The sequence below is a fragment of the Camelina sativa genome, chromosome 3 (genome assembly GCF_030686135.1).
Source record: "Camelina sativa cultivar CO46 ecotype springtype chromosome 3, ASM3068613v1".
NCBI classification, from domain to species: domain Eukaryota; kingdom Viridiplantae; phylum Streptophyta; class Magnoliopsida; order Brassicales; family Brassicaceae; genus Camelina; species Camelina sativa.
Window position 1 is genome coordinate 3,473,126 of NC_141882.1, and position 16,938 is coordinate 3,490,063.

Sequence of the window (16,938 nt, forward strand, 5' to 3'; positions counted from 1 at the left end):
CGGCGGCGTGTAAAACGATATCCTGTATCACGAAGAAAGAGCCCAATTGACAGATATGATCAGCCCAATGGGCCCTTTAAATATGTAATTATGATGGATCGATTCTAGTAAATCAATTTATTAAAAGGGTGACTCAATACATATATTTTGTCGTAATTCCTAACCAATTTCGGTTTGGTCGGATCGAAATTGGTAGTACCCTTCGCCTTCGGATCTCTTTCACTCGTTTCCTAGGTTTTTCTAAAACACTGTCGTTTTGATATTTCGAGAGAAAAATCTCTCTTCTCTTGTGGTACTAAAGTAGGATTCCTCTCAAATCTCAATCGCCGATTACAGTAGTTTACTACTCCTCCTCCGCCGAGGGCACATTTCTCCGTCAGCCATCTTTTCTCAGTCGGTGAGTTCTTCCTGGCTCTGTTCCGTTTGATGTTTCTGTTTTGTTTTTTTTCTCTATTGAATTTGTCCAGTTTTGTTGTTGATTTTATGTTACGAAAACATTTGAGTATATCTCTCAAATCAAACGTCCTCCAATGTTCACTTTGCAGGGAAGCAAATCATAGTTAGAAATTGGAGATTATCTTCAGTTGTTAGTTAAACATTGACTCTTTCCCCTAAACTTACCTTTCCTCCAACATGTTCAAGAAGTAAGCATCTTTCCTCCAACACTGTTAAATTTTTTTATTTTTATCAATTCATAATTTTATCATCAACATCTTATATGGATTGTAAAATCTAAGAATTAGTGTTCTCAACATCTCGTCATTGTTTATACTAGTTTATATAGAATGTGTGGTGTGATGAGACTGAAATTTCGATTAAGGGGTCTGGTTTGGATGATCTTTTAGGGTCAGGACAGTAGCTACTAGCTTGTGAGTAATGTAAATGACCTATACTGCACTTTATAGTTTACTGTAGTTGGGTTGTAGTTACTTTTCGACCACATTGTTGGTACGTAGGCTTTCGGATTCCATTGTTTAGAATTGTCTCTGTATGGGCAGGTTGGTTGTTATATCTTCTTCAAATTGGAAGGTTGTGAGTTCTCAAAAGCAAACATCTTCAAGTTTGTTAGTGTTAGGTTGTGGTTTTTGTTGCTAGTTTTTTTTTTTTGTTTGGACATTAGATGATCAGTTCTGATAGTGTCGCTCTTTGATTTACCAAATCTTTACAAAGAATTCTGGGTCATAGTGGAAATTTTGGGTCTTGATTGGAACTCTCAACTATCACAGAGTGCTATCAAGTTTAAGTGGTCTCTTCTTTTTGATAAGAGTCTTCTACTTTGGACGGGCCTTTAGATATATTTGCTATACCTTTATGTCTATGAAGGTGGTATTTATGTTCAATATCTTTAACCTAGGTTTTGTTTGGAGGAGATTTCATCACAAAACCAAGTGAAGGCATCTGTTCAACGTAGGATCCGCCAGAGTATTCAAGATGAGGTATGCCTGCTGTTTCATTTGCCTTTTTTCCCCTTCTTAAACTTTTATGATTTCGTGTAGTTTGGTAGATATAAGAATGTTTATGTAAATGTTGCAGTACCCGGGACTTGAAACAGTGATGGAGGATCTACTCCCCAAAAAGATTCCTCTTATCGTAGTGAAGTGGTTTGTAAAACAACAACCTCATATATCACTAGTATCTTTTCTGAATTTTCTTTTACCACTTTCTATTCTAACACTTACTCTTGACCTCGTGCAGCCCAAACCATCTGACCCTTGTCGTTGTCAACAATGTCCCCCTCTTCTTCTGTATCCGTGACGGGCCATACATGCCAACACTGCGACTTCTTCATCAATGTAATATCACTCTTCCTTCACACCGTTCATGCTATATGGTCTTGTTGTCACAGCATAACATAATTGGGTGTTTATTCTAACAAATTAAAATAACCACCTGTTAGTTTCACTATGATCTGCATTAGAACTTAGTAACTTACCTGGTTCAAAAACTGCATATAGTTGAATAATATGTCTGACACTTTTGGAATTTCCAGGATTTTGGTTTCTGTAAGTTGTTGTTCCTTCCGCTTATCTCATGCCACTGTACTATATAAAAGGTCCATGGTTTAATATATTTCTCCATACCGTTCCCGGGATAGCATTACGTTCTTAAAAACATTACGTTCCTGTAATTTCACATACTGTGAATCCAATAGAAAACTTGGGATTTTATCAGTTAGCCGAGAATGTCAATTTGGCAGTAAATTAATTGGAATTTTGCAGACCCAAATATAATGAGGAGGTTTCAAGTTGATAGAGGTGCCATAAAGTTTGTTCTCTCTGGTGCAAACATAATGTGTCCTGGTCTTACTTCCCCGGGAGGCGTTCTGGATGAAGAAGTTGACGCTGAAAGGCCAGTGGTATGAACAAAACACTATTTCCTTGGGTGCGTTTTTTGTTTGTTTCTACTGATGTTAACCATGAATATGTGTTTGCTTAGGCCATATATGCAGAAGGAAAGCAACATGCCTTAGCAATTGGCTTCACCAAAATGTCGGCCAAGGACATGTAAGTCAATTTCGTTGTGTAGGAATAAATTAGGAAATGCAAACATGTGCTTCTATATACTTTCCAATTTAAGCCAACTTACGGACTCTTGGCTGCAGTTAAATAAAGTGACTTGATTGATTTGTCTTCTTTCGTTCGGTACACATCTTTGCACCAGAATAAATTTGTTTGCTTGAATTTACTTTCACTTCGCTAAACTTTCCTTCTCTGTGCCATTATCACAATCTAGATTTGGTCTCTATGTTAGTTTAATGGTAGTGATTTACTGACTAGGTCTATGCCCTGGTCTATGTGTAGTTAACACTGCTTATTGGTTTTCTTGTGTTCGCCCACAGAAAGGGAATAAACAAAGGAATCGGAGTGGATACAATGCATTACCTCAACGACGGTCTTTGGAAGGTACACTAAACCCCTTATTATTATTGTTGCCAAGCAGTCTCATTGTCGATATTTACTCCATTTTGGAAGAAGACACAGATCAAAAGTTTCTAAAATTGGTATCGCCTATGTTTATTTGAAATGTCTGCAGATGGAGCGGCTAGATTGAGGACGAAATTAAAGGTCCATGTTGTCGGAGAGAGATATCATGATCTCCGTTTATGTTCTCTAAACTTATGAAGCTTTTGTCCGGATCAACCTTAGCTTTGTTTTGATTCGCTTATAAATATTTAATGTTTATTTTATGAGGGAGCATCAACCTTAGCTAAGGTTTCTACAGTTTCTAATTCCGTATAATCAATGGCTTTTTACGTCGTAAGCAAGTCACGGTGGCGCAGATCCTACGAATATGTGCTCGGTTAAGTCACTTTTGTTTTCATTGATTTTCAATTATAATAATTTTGTTTCCTCTATGGTCGAGTTTGAGCTTTGAATTTTACAAATATGAAAAAAAAAAAATGATGATTAAAAATGCTGATAAAATGTTGTAAACAAATTGCTATAAAACCATACTGAGAAATAATGTTGCCTACGTATTTACTTATAAGGTGTAAATGATATAATAGTACAACATACACGTGCTTGCACGATGTCACAACGATAGAGAATTGAGGCCACCTACATGAGATTAGGTGACACCAGAAACTCGATATGTGCTAAGAATGTCCTCATCCTCATGTTATGCGAACGGTAATGACCACATTCTGACATGTCTTTTTCCCTATTTTCCTCATTTTAGTATTAATTTCATGGAAAACTATCTTTTATCTACTATTCTTGCAAGTGTCATTAAATCAATCAGAATTATTCGCATTCGTATTTGTACAACCTATACTAATTCAGTACGTATTATGGATATAGATAAGTAATCGATAGAGATGTTTGAACAAGTAGCAACTATTTGCCCCAAAAAAAAAAACAACAACAAGTGGCAACTAAATGTCAACAAATATAAAGTATAAATCACAATCACAATCACAATAATCCGCCATACGAACCAAATACTTGACAATTCGTGGTCTTCATTTTTTTTTCTTGTCAGATGACAATTGACAAATGTTGGTCAATACATTACGTACTCTTACATGCATAATAATGTAAAATTCAAACCACCAAAATAGTTTGTCTCTCATCTCACAATTTGGACCCGAACCAAACACATAATCAGGTAAACCCAAAATTTGGTACACATCTTTCCATTACTACTCACTCACTTTTGGGGTTTAGGCCTTACTTCAATCCCATCAATCGCAATCCCACCTTTTAACTGATAACCTTTAACTTCGGTTAGACTCATAACAACCTCCATGTCTTCACCACCTTCGTGTCCCGTCTCGAACTCTCCGAGCTCTATCTCCATCCACCCATCGTCTCTCACATCTGGCTCCCTCCTAAGAGCCCCGACAACCTTGTCCATCGCCATCCTCTGTTCTCGCTGTCCGTAAAACAGCCGCTCCATTTGTTGTTTCTTGCTATCCAAGCAACTTAGATAAGTTGACTTTGTTTTCTTTTCACCATTCCCCACTTTTATCCAAGTCTCTGCCGGAACTAGCTCTAGTCCATACGCACGTGACGTCACTTTCATAATCAGATAAGCTCCGTAGTGTGTGTTGGGCGATAAAGCTCCGGTTTGGATTTTTCCGATGATTTCTAACCAGTCCGTCATTATAAGTTCCACCCCTTCCGAGAATCTATGATTCAAAATATATTTTTTAAAAATGATTACGTTTTGTTTTTACACCAATGATGTATACTTTAATTTATTAACTAAAGTTAATAAATGACCTTGAATCTGATCGAGGGTTCCAAGACCAGTAATGTCGTTGGTCGCTCCAAGCTATGGAAAGATCTCTTGCCGATAAAACATACGATATTTTCCCGGAAAGCTTCTCGATCTTGAACATCTGATTTTGGAAAACATAGCCCATATTATAATTTCTTGTTTTTCTAATTCTTTAGAAAATCAAGAAAGCAGTATTAATAATACTGTAATATATACTAACCTTTCTGCCATTATCGATGAGAATTGATTCACAGAGATATCGATAGAGCTCCTTTTTGGAGGAGAACTTCCGGTGATGATCATTCGATCTAGAGACAACGTGGCTGTAATCGGAAGGTATAAACTTCTCCCAGACGAGATCAGAATCACCGGCGAGCTGGAAGACTGAGGAGACGGCCGACGAAGTGAATGTGTCGGCCGGAGTTGTGAAGGAGAGGATGTTCGCTACGCATGCTTCTGGTAACATCATCCTTCTTCAAAATTGAGAGAGAGAGAGAGAGAGAGAGAGAGAGAGAGAGAGAAAGAGAGAGAGAAGATTACTACTATGGCTCTGTTTTGCGGTTTTTGTTTGTTTACGAGACGGAAAACGTGACCGAGATGAGTCTCTTATACGCGTCCTAGTAGTTACCATTTTGGACCGAATGGCCCATTCCCGAATAGTAGTAACATACTAACATCATTTGCCTTCTTGGCAGACAAAACGTTTGCTGGTTGTTTGGTCGAGAAAACAACGTTTGTGTCTCCCCAAAAACTAAAGAGAGCCTTTTTCGCAGACAAAACGTTTGCTGGTTTGTTTGGTTGAGAAAACAACGTTTGTGTCTCCCCCAAAATTTAAAGAGAGAAAAGTTTGTTCTCTCATTACATAAGCTAGCCTGTGTTCTGTATTTGAATTGAGGCTTTTTGGTTTTGGACTTTTGATGAGATATTTGTTTGGGTAACATGATGGCGTTAAGTAGTCCCCTCCCTTCTCCGGCAAATGAGGCTCAGAACCTGAGATTTATGAACTTCTTTATTGACAAACAAGCTCACCGACGTATTACTTTGTAGGGTATATTATAATAATGGAATATTTGTAAATAACAAAAACGTGTGTATTACACTTGGTCAAAAACTGAAAACAACAAGAGTTGAGATTCAAGACCGCATCTTAAAGCATTGACCAAACCAAAGTATAGCAATTACAAAAACCAAGTGTTTTCAGGGTCACATTGGCTCAATTGTATCACCAGAGGAGAAAGATATAGACCAAAACAAATTAACTTCAATTAATGGGCGCAATAGGATTGACAATAACCAAATATGAATTACTTACAACTTAGAAACTCTTGTTAGTATATCAGCAATTCCCAAGCAAAACACATCTACGAAGGTAAATGGTCAGCATAAGCCGAGTAAGCAAACCAGGGAAATCTCAAACAATGGAAAAGAATTGGATCTATTGTCTCTCTTCCTCTCTCTCTCCCTCTCTACAGACATTTGCATACACTTCTACTATTACCGCTACTTCTCCAATCAATGCCTGGGAAAAGAACACAGTACCAGACTACCTCACAGAGCACCCCAGAAGAAGGTAGATAAGAAAACGAGAAACATACTAATTTCATACCAGATATTATGATTTCTCTCTAGAGCAATTTGGCTTTATGTTTTCACTGAACCTTTGCTTGGTCTTTTTCCTTCCATAGCGTCTTTCTTTTTCTTGCATATTGTGCATAGGAAGGGACCTTCCCATCGATTAGATGCTGAGGAGATGATGGAACCCCCGTTGCTTGATAAACCTTCACCCGGAGATTCATCTGTTTGACATACAGCACATTTTAAGAGCCCGTTCTCCGTATTTGAGGGAAGATCCTTTCCCAATCTGCATTTCAAAACACCAACCAATAAAAACTAATAATCAGTATCTGAAGTTCTCAGCTACTTAGCGCGTTAAATAAGCCCCTAAACACTTAAACACGTAAAACAGGACAAGTGCTTGCAATATCAGTTTCTTGGCCAGAAGATTACCTATCTGCAAGCACAGCAGAACCTTCTTCAAACAATTCTTCCACAACTCCTACAGCAGAGAGCTTGTTCCCGTTTTTGTGGTTGGTAGCTGTATGGTTTTTCCTAGACAGAAATGAGGTGAATGCGTTCTGCTTCTTTATGGGCGTTGGAGACAAGGCTAGATGATCAGATGGAACTATGTCAACAACTACACAGGTAGTATCATCCTTCAACCCTTTTGTTCGCAATGCTTCCTGATAAAACATATGATTCAGAGAATAAGAGGAATCTCGACTGGAGGAAGTACACAATTCAATCGACAGGGTTGATCACCAACCTTAACAACAAGTTTTGCAGCAAGCTCGGCAGATAAACCACGACAAGCTTTTGCGGCCGTATCAGAAGACAGTATATCCCATATACCATCTGAAGCTATAATGAGTCTCCCTCCAGCATCTGAAAGCTGAATGCACAGATAAAAAAATACATTTTTGTTCAATATCTAATATAAAGAATTGATGTAAAAACGCAACAAGGGGAAGGGAGCTTACTTTCACTTGCTTAACATGTGGTATAGGGACAATAAATTCTCCCACATCCGTATCACCAATGGACCTCGAAAGACACAAACCACCAGGCCAGCATCGAAGTGGACCAACCTATTGCATCGTCAGAATGAAAGCACATTACAAACCCTACCACAGCCAAACACACAATGACGGAGTAACTTAACTTTCCTGGAAATGATCATACCTCATTGCCACCAAATACATTGAGCCTTCCGACCTCACCTCCACTGGCAGTTATGCGTTCCCTCTCTTCAACATTCTCTTCTAGCCTGTGATCGACAGTCAGCAGAGAAACCACACCACCTTGGGTGTCTAATATGCAGCGGGAGTCACCAACAGAAGCGACAGTGATAGTCCAACCATCAATTAGAACGAAAGTCACAGTTGTTCCAGAAGTTTCCCCTGTAAACACAACAGATCTTAACAGTTTGAGCATACTTGAAAAAGAAATGAATATTCAAAGCTAGCAAAAGGCCTTTAAAACAATAAGCATAAGCGTAGACCTTTCTGCTGAAACTCAATGTCAGTTTTCACAAAGCCAGCAACTAAAGCTCTAGGAAGAGCTTGAAGCCACTCGTCCCTGCTTGCGCCTTGAGGAATTGCACTCACCACATTGTCCAGAAGATGTTCCTTAGTATATATGGCAGCTGAATTACCATTGTGTCCATCAAATATCTATAGACAAACCAAAACAAAAAAGGATTAAAATTAAATGAGAGCTTTTTAAGTTCAAGAACGCTATAGATGTCACTCTATACAGAAGAAGGTCTTACCCCGAAAACTGAAAAAGACGATGAAGGATCACCAGGTACCCTCTGACAATCAGTTTTAATCAAAAAGTAATCTTCTCCTTTCTTAGCAAGAGCAGCTTGACCATACTTGATAAGAGGTTTCTCTACCTTCTCGCTCCTCAGCTCATTACCAATGAGAGTTGCAAGAGGAACAAGCGGATGTTGCGTCCTCGGTGCTTTTGACACGCTCATCTTTATCCAGACTTCAGCATTGGCTGGAACAAAATCACAGACAAAATTATCATTTGGTTTCTACTAAGTTACTCATACATAAACCTCAGTTTCGTGAATGAAACCAAACAAATACAAAAAATCTAGAGAGAATGCAGAGGAAAACCCTAATCTAGAGAATTCAACAATCTTTTGAGATGCCGAAAAAATAAAATGTGATAAAAAGTAGAATCGATCAAATAAGAAACACCGAAAACCAGTAGAAGAACACTATCGAAGCTTTGCTACACAAGTTTAGGAAACTAACCAGAATGAAATCGCGAGTAGCATACACAACAGATCTAGTATAAAGAATGGCTTCGTTAGATAATGTTAAGGTACTCGTCGCTTCTCCGGGGGGGGGGGGGGGGAGGGGCGTCGTTGAGAATTCGAATGGAAGTATGAAACCGCGTGAAGAGTTTACAGAAGAAGAAGAAGAAGTTGCAGAGTGGGAGGTTTGTGGATTTTCTCAGATTGGGGGAAGAAACAAAAGCGACGCGGGGGAGAGGTTAGGGACAGCTAATTTTATTAAGAAAATGATATCTTCTGAAATGACGTAATTACCCCTCAAAAGTGCTGCTTTAGGTAAATTTAATTAATCCACATGTATGTATATTTTTAGTTAATTTTATAGAAAGCATATCTTTTTTTTTTGAAACGTATTGTGAAAATAGGGATTTATTACAATTTATTAAAAAGACAGTAAAGATATTAGTAGGTAATTTAGAGTTCTTTTTTTTCAATATATGTTAAAAGTTATGAAAAATACCTTTATCATAAAAAAAATTGTCTATTTTTCTAATAAACAGGATGACTTTTGTGATTAGTACTTGATCATGTTGAGAAATTATTGACACACTTTTCAACAATTGTTTTGACTTTTTTACTTGCAGCAGTTTAAACATCACGATCCCTTCTAGTCAAACTGCCATGGATAATGAATATCCGGGTAGCTTACAAATATCATTTAGTAAAAATTGCAAAGTTTACAAATCATCTCTCTTGATGAAAGTGGCTACGAATAGAAAAAATATACATTGGCGTCGAGAAGAAGTATACAAATTATACGATATATATCGACATTACATTACAAAAAGAAAGCCCATAGGTTCGTCGTATACGCCATCCACATCAAACAAAGACATTTTATATTCAACCTATGGCTCAAACGTACCCTACTCTTTGTATACGTATGACCACATATGAATGGGTCCGCCAAAAAAAAAAAAACAAAAAAGAATTTGGATTGTTTTGTATCGTATTACTCACAAAATGTATTCATTAATCTTACTTGGGATTTTGTCTCTTCTTCACAACAACTGTACTGTTATGCCTTGACGAAGTTTGTCCTGGTGTGTTAGAGCCAAGCGACAATCTCCTTGTAGGCGTCGGAATTAGCGAAGGTATCATACTCCTGATCACCAACATCAATTAATTCCCATTACCAAAAAACATACATAGAAAAAAATAAAATAAAAACAATCTAATCGTTTAACAATTCACCTGGTCTCAGCGGCAACTCTACTGATTTTTGACTGAGTCTTCTTTAGCTTAGTAGTAGAAGAACCATTAGATGATGCTCTTGGCATATTCACTTGAACATTCAACTGCCACATCAAGTTTGTCTCCGAGCAGTCACTTGTTGCGGTTTCATCTGACTCGTTTGCTTCTTCTTCGAATGGAACCTTTTTTACCTCAAATCCTTTACCTACTACATTATTATCTACGCCTCTCGTTGGTTCACGTTTCAAGCTAGACGATCGCTTCTGATCACCCAGTGTATGTGATCTGTTTTCAGGTTTGCCATTACGCGTGATTTCGTCTTCGTGTTTATCAATCCATTCACTGCCTGATATAAACTCCGTTTCCTCCTCTTTCTCATCTCTCGACGGGCTTTTCCATGATGGTGAGCCCGCTAGTCCTTGCAAGTCAAGGCTGGATGCAGAGTCACTTTGACCCTGCAAGTAAATTTCACTGTACATTATGAAGTAACCCACTGCAAGATGTACCCAAGAGTTTAGTTTTTGTGATTGGTTCATGAGTTCTCTTTACCTCAATGCTGTTAGCATCATCAATCTGTGACGACGTCTTATGTTTGGTTTGGAACTGTCTTGTGTTTGCTGATTTAGAGAATGAAGACGAAACGCCGAGTGACTTTCTTCTGAGGAGTTTATCAGGCGTAAGGGGCCTTGGTAGCTGTGTTTGATCAGCTGCCTCGTTCTCCTTTCTCGCTAATGCAAGTTTCAAACTAGCAATCTAAAACCAAATAACAAAGGTAACTGATTTGGATAATGAGGATGATGAGTTTAATAATGTGAAAAAGTATTGAAGATTATAGCTAGTGACCTGTTCTTTGAGTTCTTTAACTTCAGAAGTGTCCTTGTTGACACGAGCAGCACCGAGTTCAACAGTGGCCACCCTCTCTGCAAATTTCAGGGTGCTGAGTGTTTCTCCCAGAGCTTCTTGTTCAGGGCTAATGTGAACAAACATAAGTGTTTTCGCTTGTCCTCCTAAAGCGTCCTGGAGAAGTTGGGTGAGTTTGCTATTTCGATAAGGGATGTGGTTGTTTTTCTGGGAGAGAGATGCAATCACGTCTCCAAGAGCAGAGAGAGATTTGTTGATGTGTTGTGCCTCTTTCAACCTATCACCGGTGACCTCAGACTTGTCAACCCTTTCGCTTCCAGCAAGATCAACCAAATGCATTGAACCCCTTAGAGTTGCACCTGATGTCAGATCTTTTCCTTGGACATGTACTGTGAGACAACTGCATATATATAGTATAGAGAACATGTCATACATTAGTTACATGTAATACAAGTCTGACACTAAAAGGAAGAGATAATAAGATTCAATTGTTATACAAACAGGAAAAGGGAACCTGTGAGAGCGACTACTGCGGTCATTCATGGCTGTGGCGCTGACTGCACGGTTCTTTTGACCAATATTCATCAAATGAATGACGTCTGAAGTTGTGGAGACCGGAACCAATGTCGCCTCTGGAACGTTGATTCCATCTTGCGAACTATTTCGAATCTCTAATGTGTTCACAAGTCAAGAAAAAACAAACACGATGATAGAAATCACTAAAGAAACAGAACAAGCTAGAGAAAATCTGCAGGGTGTTAGAAGTCTTTAAAAAAGGATATCTGCTGGTTTGGCCGTTAGTGGCAAGGAGATCTCGGACTTGCTCGTTGTAAATTTCAAGCATTTGAACTGAAATGCTATATGAAAAGGTTTCTTTTCTCACACTTGACAAATGAAAGAGATCACTCAATGCTCTGTAGTTTACTCCTAAGCTTTCCTCCGTCAGTTCATTAGGTCCCATCTGATTACCACACCAAAAAAAAAAAGAACTTATAAATAAGGATAACATTGTTTTCGTCTGAGAATATGAAAAGTCATTAATTACTGTACAATAAGTTAGATTGTTCAAGAAAAGTACCATGGTGAAAGTTTTTCCGGATCCTGTTTGGCCGTATGCAAATATGCATACATTATAACCATCAAGAACAGACCGGATCAGAGGTTGAGTGTCTCCAAACACCTCCTCTACAATATTGAAGTTTGTAATTTTTTATATGAGAGCCGAAAAATTGAAAGAATATAGAAAATTCAGGAAAGAAAAGGTGAGAAAATTTACCTTGAGATGCTGAAGGGCCAAACACTTTGTTGAAGGTGAATGATTTCCGACCTAACTTTGAAGGGTTTGCAATTGATATAGTTGAATCCTCTATGTGATCCACAGTAGTCAAGACACTTTTTTGCCCAGGTAAGAATGGTCTCACTCGACAATACACCCTTATGCTCCCTGTTAAGTATTTGTTAAAGCTTGAATATTGCAAAACGATCTCATCTCTTAACACCAAAATTACACAATACATGTAGTGATAGCAATATGTATTACACATTTTTTACCTTTGAGGTCTTGGACTTGATTGTAAAGTTTCCGGTTTTCTTCAAGAACTCTTTGGTATGATGTAGCTGCAAACGCAAGTCCATGCAAATGCTCGCCTGATCCAAAAAAAAAAGAACAATCTTACAACTAGTTTCTTTGGTAACGATTGTGAAAGTAAAATGGATTTTACTAGAAAATCTATGAGATAGTGACTAAAATCACAGTAGATTCTCTCACCTAAGCTTGTAAACTCTTGGTGATATTTCATCTGCAAGAGACTGAGACTTGTTTTGACAGCCTTAAGATCGTGTTTCAGTTCCTGCCAACACATATATATAATTTGCCTTACTAATCCACCAAATACAAAGTCTTAAATCTTAAAAGAGACGCGATGCAACATATATCTGTTATGTTCAACTGAACTATACCTCAGTGTGATGTTGCTGTCTGTCAATTATCATCTGTTGTTTCTTGGTCTTCTCTTTTGAAATTACATAGAGTTCATAATCTTGGATTTTAGATTCCTCAACACTATCATCTTGTGGAGTTTCCTTGTTGTCTGCAATCTCTGTCACATTTTCTTCTCCGTTCTGAAAAATATGCAAGTATAAACCAGTTCAGTATATAATAGACGGATGTTTAACAGATCCATAAAGAGTAATATGCCTATATGGATAACAACATCTCCAATTTCAAGGTTGATGCAATTACCGAAGCATCATCACTTAGCAACTCCTCATTGCCTGAGATAGTTCTCCCAAGACCGCCAGACTGAAGCTCGTCTTTGTTCCCAGCGCTCATTTGGAACTAAGCAATTGCATATTCAAGATCAAAAGTGTAAAGAAGGTATAAAAGAAAGTACATGCTTGTTATCCAAGAAACAAGAGATCACGCACATATATATGGCCAGAGATATAAAGGCCAATTACTAAAATTGCTTACCAATTCTTTCTGTGTGTCTAATCTACGTTCATACTCTAACATGACAGTTTTCAGCATAGCTTCCACCATCTGGAAATAAACAAAAGAATATTTGATCACTTAGTAAGGTTCCAGTTGATTAAGTTAAAGGATAGTAGGAAGGTAGTTTAATGCTTACACCGGGAATTTCTTCTTGCTTGGCTTCCAAGAACACCGCACGAACAATGGCATCTATTGAATCGGCACTTCCCTGAAACAAAACTAGAAATGTAAGTTGAGATTTTTTTTTAACTTTAAACAATATTAGGGATATATGTAATAGGAGGCATTGGTATATAGCTCACTAACTTCATGTTTGGTACTAGAATCAGATTGATCAAACAAAGGTTGTTCATTGGATGGAGTGTTAGAAGGGCTACTGGTGACTGCATCGACAAGTGCTTCTGATTCTTTGCGTTTGTATTGTTTTGCGATGCCAAACGTGGTTGGTTTTGAGTTCACAATGTATCTCCATGTACCGCTTCCGCCGCTCTGTTTCCACTCACGATATGACTTGAGAGCCAAAACACATTCCACAATTCTTGCGGATTTACCTCCCTGAAAACACATCAAGCACAACACAGAATGTGTGTCAATGTTAATTAGTAATTCCAACATTATAAAAATGAAGATGTCTAGCTTTGTTAATACATTACTTAACCCAAATTGTGGAGAGTGATTACTGATTTTAAAAGACTAATTTATTTAGCTAAAGTTAATACATTACTTTTGCAACACTGATGGAGTGATGGTCACAACGACCCTACCACGACTGTGCCATCAATGTGTCTGCAACGACCCTACTTCTGTTTCTAAGTATGAGAGCGACCATTTTAGCTTAGTCTAGGTAGCCCCTCCGGCAAGGTAGGTCAACCTGTGATGAAAATTGACTCGAACCTAACCTATGCTAGCATTAACACTATTAGGCATCGATCATCTCTCAAATTAGTTACAATAATTCTCGGTAATATATGTCTTATTAAGCCTAGGTCGTCAGATATCATTGTATTCTTCATAAACGGTAGATAAGTTTCTAATATGTATACAGTAGAATTGTGATTTGTTCTATTACCTTCTCAAAATCGGAGACTTCAAACATTGGAATACCCATTTCCTCCACAACCACAAGAAAGTTTCGAAGATTCTCAAAGTACTGAAACGCAGATAGAGCTGCTGTACCATCTTGACTAACAAGAGGATCATTTGGAGCTTCAACGACCTGCAAATTTTGCAGTCACAGAATCAAGACTAAGATAACCACGAGATACTTATGGTCGTCCCAATTACAGAAACATCGGCACTAAAATATTAATTCCTGTAACTCTATAAAAATATACTATTACACAAAATGGTACTAATCATGCTTGCACAACTTTTATCCAAGCAGGCCTAAGCCGTTACAAAAGTCTTTTAAAAAGTTTAGTTTAATAAAAGCCTACATATTTTAAACCAATAGAAAAAAAAATCTGTAATTAAAAAAAAAGTAAAGAAAAAACAAATGCAACTAAGAGTAATTAGGTGTAAGACATTACTTTTGGTACAGCACCAGGTTTAACTCTGTTAAGGACATTGCAGAGCAAAATCCCACTCCTTAATGCAATTCTGAAATCATCCTCTGAAGGATCTGCTGGCAAATCTCTTCCTCCAACTACACCAAGTGTGTTTCTTATCCACCTTGCTGCTTCATACCTTCTTAAATCTGAAGGATCCACAGGAAAATCTCTTCCACCAGCTGCACCAATTGTGATTTCATTTTTCTCATAACCACGTATTATATATAAAGTGAATACAAAATGCAGAAGCTGGAATCGAAGCGGTATACGAAATGTAGACAGTTAAAGTTTTCCAAGAGATTGGCTTATGATCAAGCATCTTGTATCTATAAAATTCATATGTTTCTGGATTGACCTATAGTAAAACAAGAAACGTCGATATCTAATTCAAGTAAGAAGCTAACAATGGTCATCCTAAATTTCTGTATTCCATCCCTTAACCCCTGACTCGATTACAAACCCTAAATTCAGAAATCCGCGGCATTCAGAAAATTTCAATTCAAAAGATAGAAAGAAACAGAGGAATCGACGAGCGTACAAGTTTCGTCGGCGTTTGTAGAAGTGGAAGAATCCACACCAACGCTGCTAACTCGAACGTTTCGTTGTTTGAGAAAATCTTCCAGAATCGATGCCAAACAGAGTCGTGAATCTTGTTGCTCCGTCGCCATTGACAAGAAAACGATTCAATGCTTTATAGCTTGATCAACAAGATACCTAGAAAGAAAAAAACTCCCAAAATCTCAACTCGAGAATCTCACAATCCCTTAAAATTTGATTACAGATTCTTTTTTTTTTCTTTTCGAGAATTCGAACAAAGAATTGTCAAAGCTATGTTAGATTACAAGGATATGTAGAACATTGCTCAGATTTATAAGGAAGAGAAAAGAAAGTGAAAAGAATTGAGAAAAATGTTTGACCTTGTCTTTATTTTTTTTCTTTTGTATGAAAAATCAAAACAACAGGAAAGAAGAAGAAGAAGAGCGAGACATGAATGAAGCAGAGGCCCCCGAGTCTCCTGGGTTTCTATAGATGGATGGACATATTCTTCATTATTCAATATTCAAAATAAATTTTTGTTTATTCTTAATTGCTCCATTTTAATATGTACGAACTTATTTAGGTGGTGAAAATACATAAATACAGGTCTTAGCATATTTGTCAAGACTTCAAGTTCAACCATCCACTAAGTTCTATAATGGTAATAAAAGTTAAAATAAATTAGTACTCTTCAAAGTACTACAGTGTTCTATAACTTAAAAAAAAATTAGAGACTGAAATTTCCCAATTTGTCGAAATGGGATTTGTATCCGAATGATTTCTACTAATTTTATTGTCTTGATAATATCTATGTTTAATTTAAATTGAAAATATATAATTTTATAGCTTGACCTTATTACCACTGAAAAAATCAACATATATAATTAAATCTTATACCGGGTGCTATTTTTCCTTTTAATAAATTAGAAAGTGGAAATTAAATTCTTGGGACCCCTAAATTCTATGAATAGATAAAATTAAAGGCTAATTATGAAACTCATGGTTGGTTGTCAAAAAAAAAAAAAAACCCTTGTGTATAGCTATTTTTCTTGCGCATAGGGGTGTTTTGAAAGCCGATCAACATGATATCATGATTAGAGAGATAGTTTTATAACCTTAAATGAATAAAGGTCGGCATGAAAAAAAAAATGTATCAAAAGAACTAAGCTATAATTCGGTCAACAAGACATTGAGATATTAAGAATTATAAACGAAAAAAGTTTTGCAAGGATGATTGTACCCACATCTTGTGAAAGTGACCCTTTTAATTATCCTATTAATTCACTGAAAATTAGTATATATTGAAATTTTGTGTAGACTTTTTTTCCCCCCAATAATATTTTATTTTTCTCTTTGTGATACATTTATTGAACATGATACCAACTCATTCAAAAAATTAGTGAAATATATTTTTTTTTAATGCTGTGAGGTACACACATATATGATATGGGAAAATAAACACGTATTACCACGAAGTTATATGTTGCTAATGTTTGGAAACTTAGTTTAGCACCTGATGTTAATCTGATATGTGATTGCGGGCTGTGAACGGAATGAGAAAAAGTATTGTAATAGTTAATGTGTGTTCTGTATTGATTATGGCTGAAACAATTGAACGTAACTGGAATCATTCAGAAAATTGAACGGATGAAAATATACTATAAGACAGAGATTGTAATACTTAGTTTTGGGACTTGGTTAATTCTTGATTT

At 37.1% G+C, this 16,938-nt stretch overlaps 4 protein-coding genes across 6 annotated transcripts; 1 reads left to right on the plus strand and 3 right to left on the minus strand.

The window, feature by feature from the left end:
- Window positions 1-7: 7 nt before the first annotated feature.
- Window positions 8-3,353, plus strand: LOC104767391 (uncharacterized). Its single transcript, XM_010491428.3, has 9 exons — window positions 8-397; window positions 546-644; window positions 1,355-1,436; window positions 1,534-1,601; window positions 1,696-1,793; window positions 2,220-2,356; window positions 2,437-2,504; window positions 2,840-2,903; window positions 3,034-3,353. Exons 2-9 carry the CDS (start codon window positions 634-636, stop codon window positions 3,049-3,051), a joined length of 546 nt encoding a protein of 181 aa, XP_010489730.1. The 5' UTR covers window positions 8-397; window positions 546-633; the 3' UTR covers window positions 3,052-3,353.
- Window positions 3,354-3,944: 591 nt separating this feature from the next.
- LOC104767402 (F-box protein PP2-B15) lies at window positions 3,945-5,699 on the minus strand. The gene is made up of 3 exons (XM_010491435.3): window positions 4,946-5,699; window positions 4,728-4,846; window positions 3,945-4,633 (listed from the first exon to the last, which is right to left on the minus strand). Exons 1-3 carry the CDS (start codon window positions 5,192-5,194, stop codon window positions 4,153-4,155), a joined length of 849 nt encoding a protein of 282 aa, XP_010489737.2. The 5' UTR covers window positions 5,195-5,699; the 3' UTR covers window positions 3,945-4,152.
- Window positions 5,700-5,966: 267 nt separating this feature from the next.
- LOC104767413 (putative protein phosphatase 2C 5) lies at window positions 5,967-9,400 on the minus strand. 2 transcript variants are annotated; one of them, XM_010491451.3, is made up of 10 exons: window positions 9,240-9,400; window positions 8,550-8,800; window positions 8,054-8,286; window positions 7,784-7,955; window positions 7,465-7,682; window positions 7,263-7,370; window positions 7,049-7,174; window positions 6,733-6,965; window positions 6,332-6,586; window positions 5,967-6,244 (listed from the first exon to the last, which is right to left on the minus strand). In XM_010491451.3, the coding sequence occupies exons 3-9, from the start codon at window positions 8,261-8,263 to the stop codon at window positions 6,367-6,369; spliced, it is 1,287 nt and encodes a 428-aa protein (XP_010489753.1). In that variant the 5' UTR covers window positions 8,264-8,286; window positions 8,550-8,800; window positions 9,240-9,400; the 3' UTR covers window positions 5,967-6,244; window positions 6,332-6,366. The 2 variants fall into 2 exon arrangements, with proteins under 2 accessions (XP_010489753.1, XP_010489746.1); XM_010491444.3 differs by having other exon boundaries at window positions 5,967-6,586.
- Window positions 9,199-15,797, minus strand: LOC104767430 (kinesin-like protein KIN-14H). Of its 2 annotated transcripts, XM_087508217.1 has the most exons (19): window positions 15,607-15,797; window positions 15,228-15,403; window positions 14,669-14,868; window positions 14,209-14,355; window positions 13,446-13,694; window positions 13,276-13,347; window positions 13,119-13,187; window positions 12,888-12,983; window positions 12,605-12,766; window positions 12,414-12,495; window positions 12,197-12,292; window positions 11,922-12,089; window positions 11,724-11,830; window positions 11,428-11,606; window positions 11,160-11,321; window positions 10,628-11,045; window positions 10,334-10,537; window positions 9,785-10,239; window positions 9,199-9,695 (listed from the first exon to the last, which is right to left on the minus strand). In XM_087508217.1, exons 2-19 carry the CDS (start codon window positions 15,355-15,357, stop codon window positions 9,569-9,571), a joined length of 3,123 nt encoding a protein of 1,040 aa, XP_087364343.1. In that variant the 5' UTR covers window positions 15,358-15,403; window positions 15,607-15,797; the 3' UTR covers window positions 9,199-9,568. The 2 variants fall into 2 exon arrangements, with proteins under 2 accessions (XP_087364343.1, XP_010489762.2); XM_010491460.3 differs by having other exon boundaries at window positions 15,228-15,706.
- Between the last annotated feature and the right edge of the window lie 1,141 nt (window positions 15,798-16,938).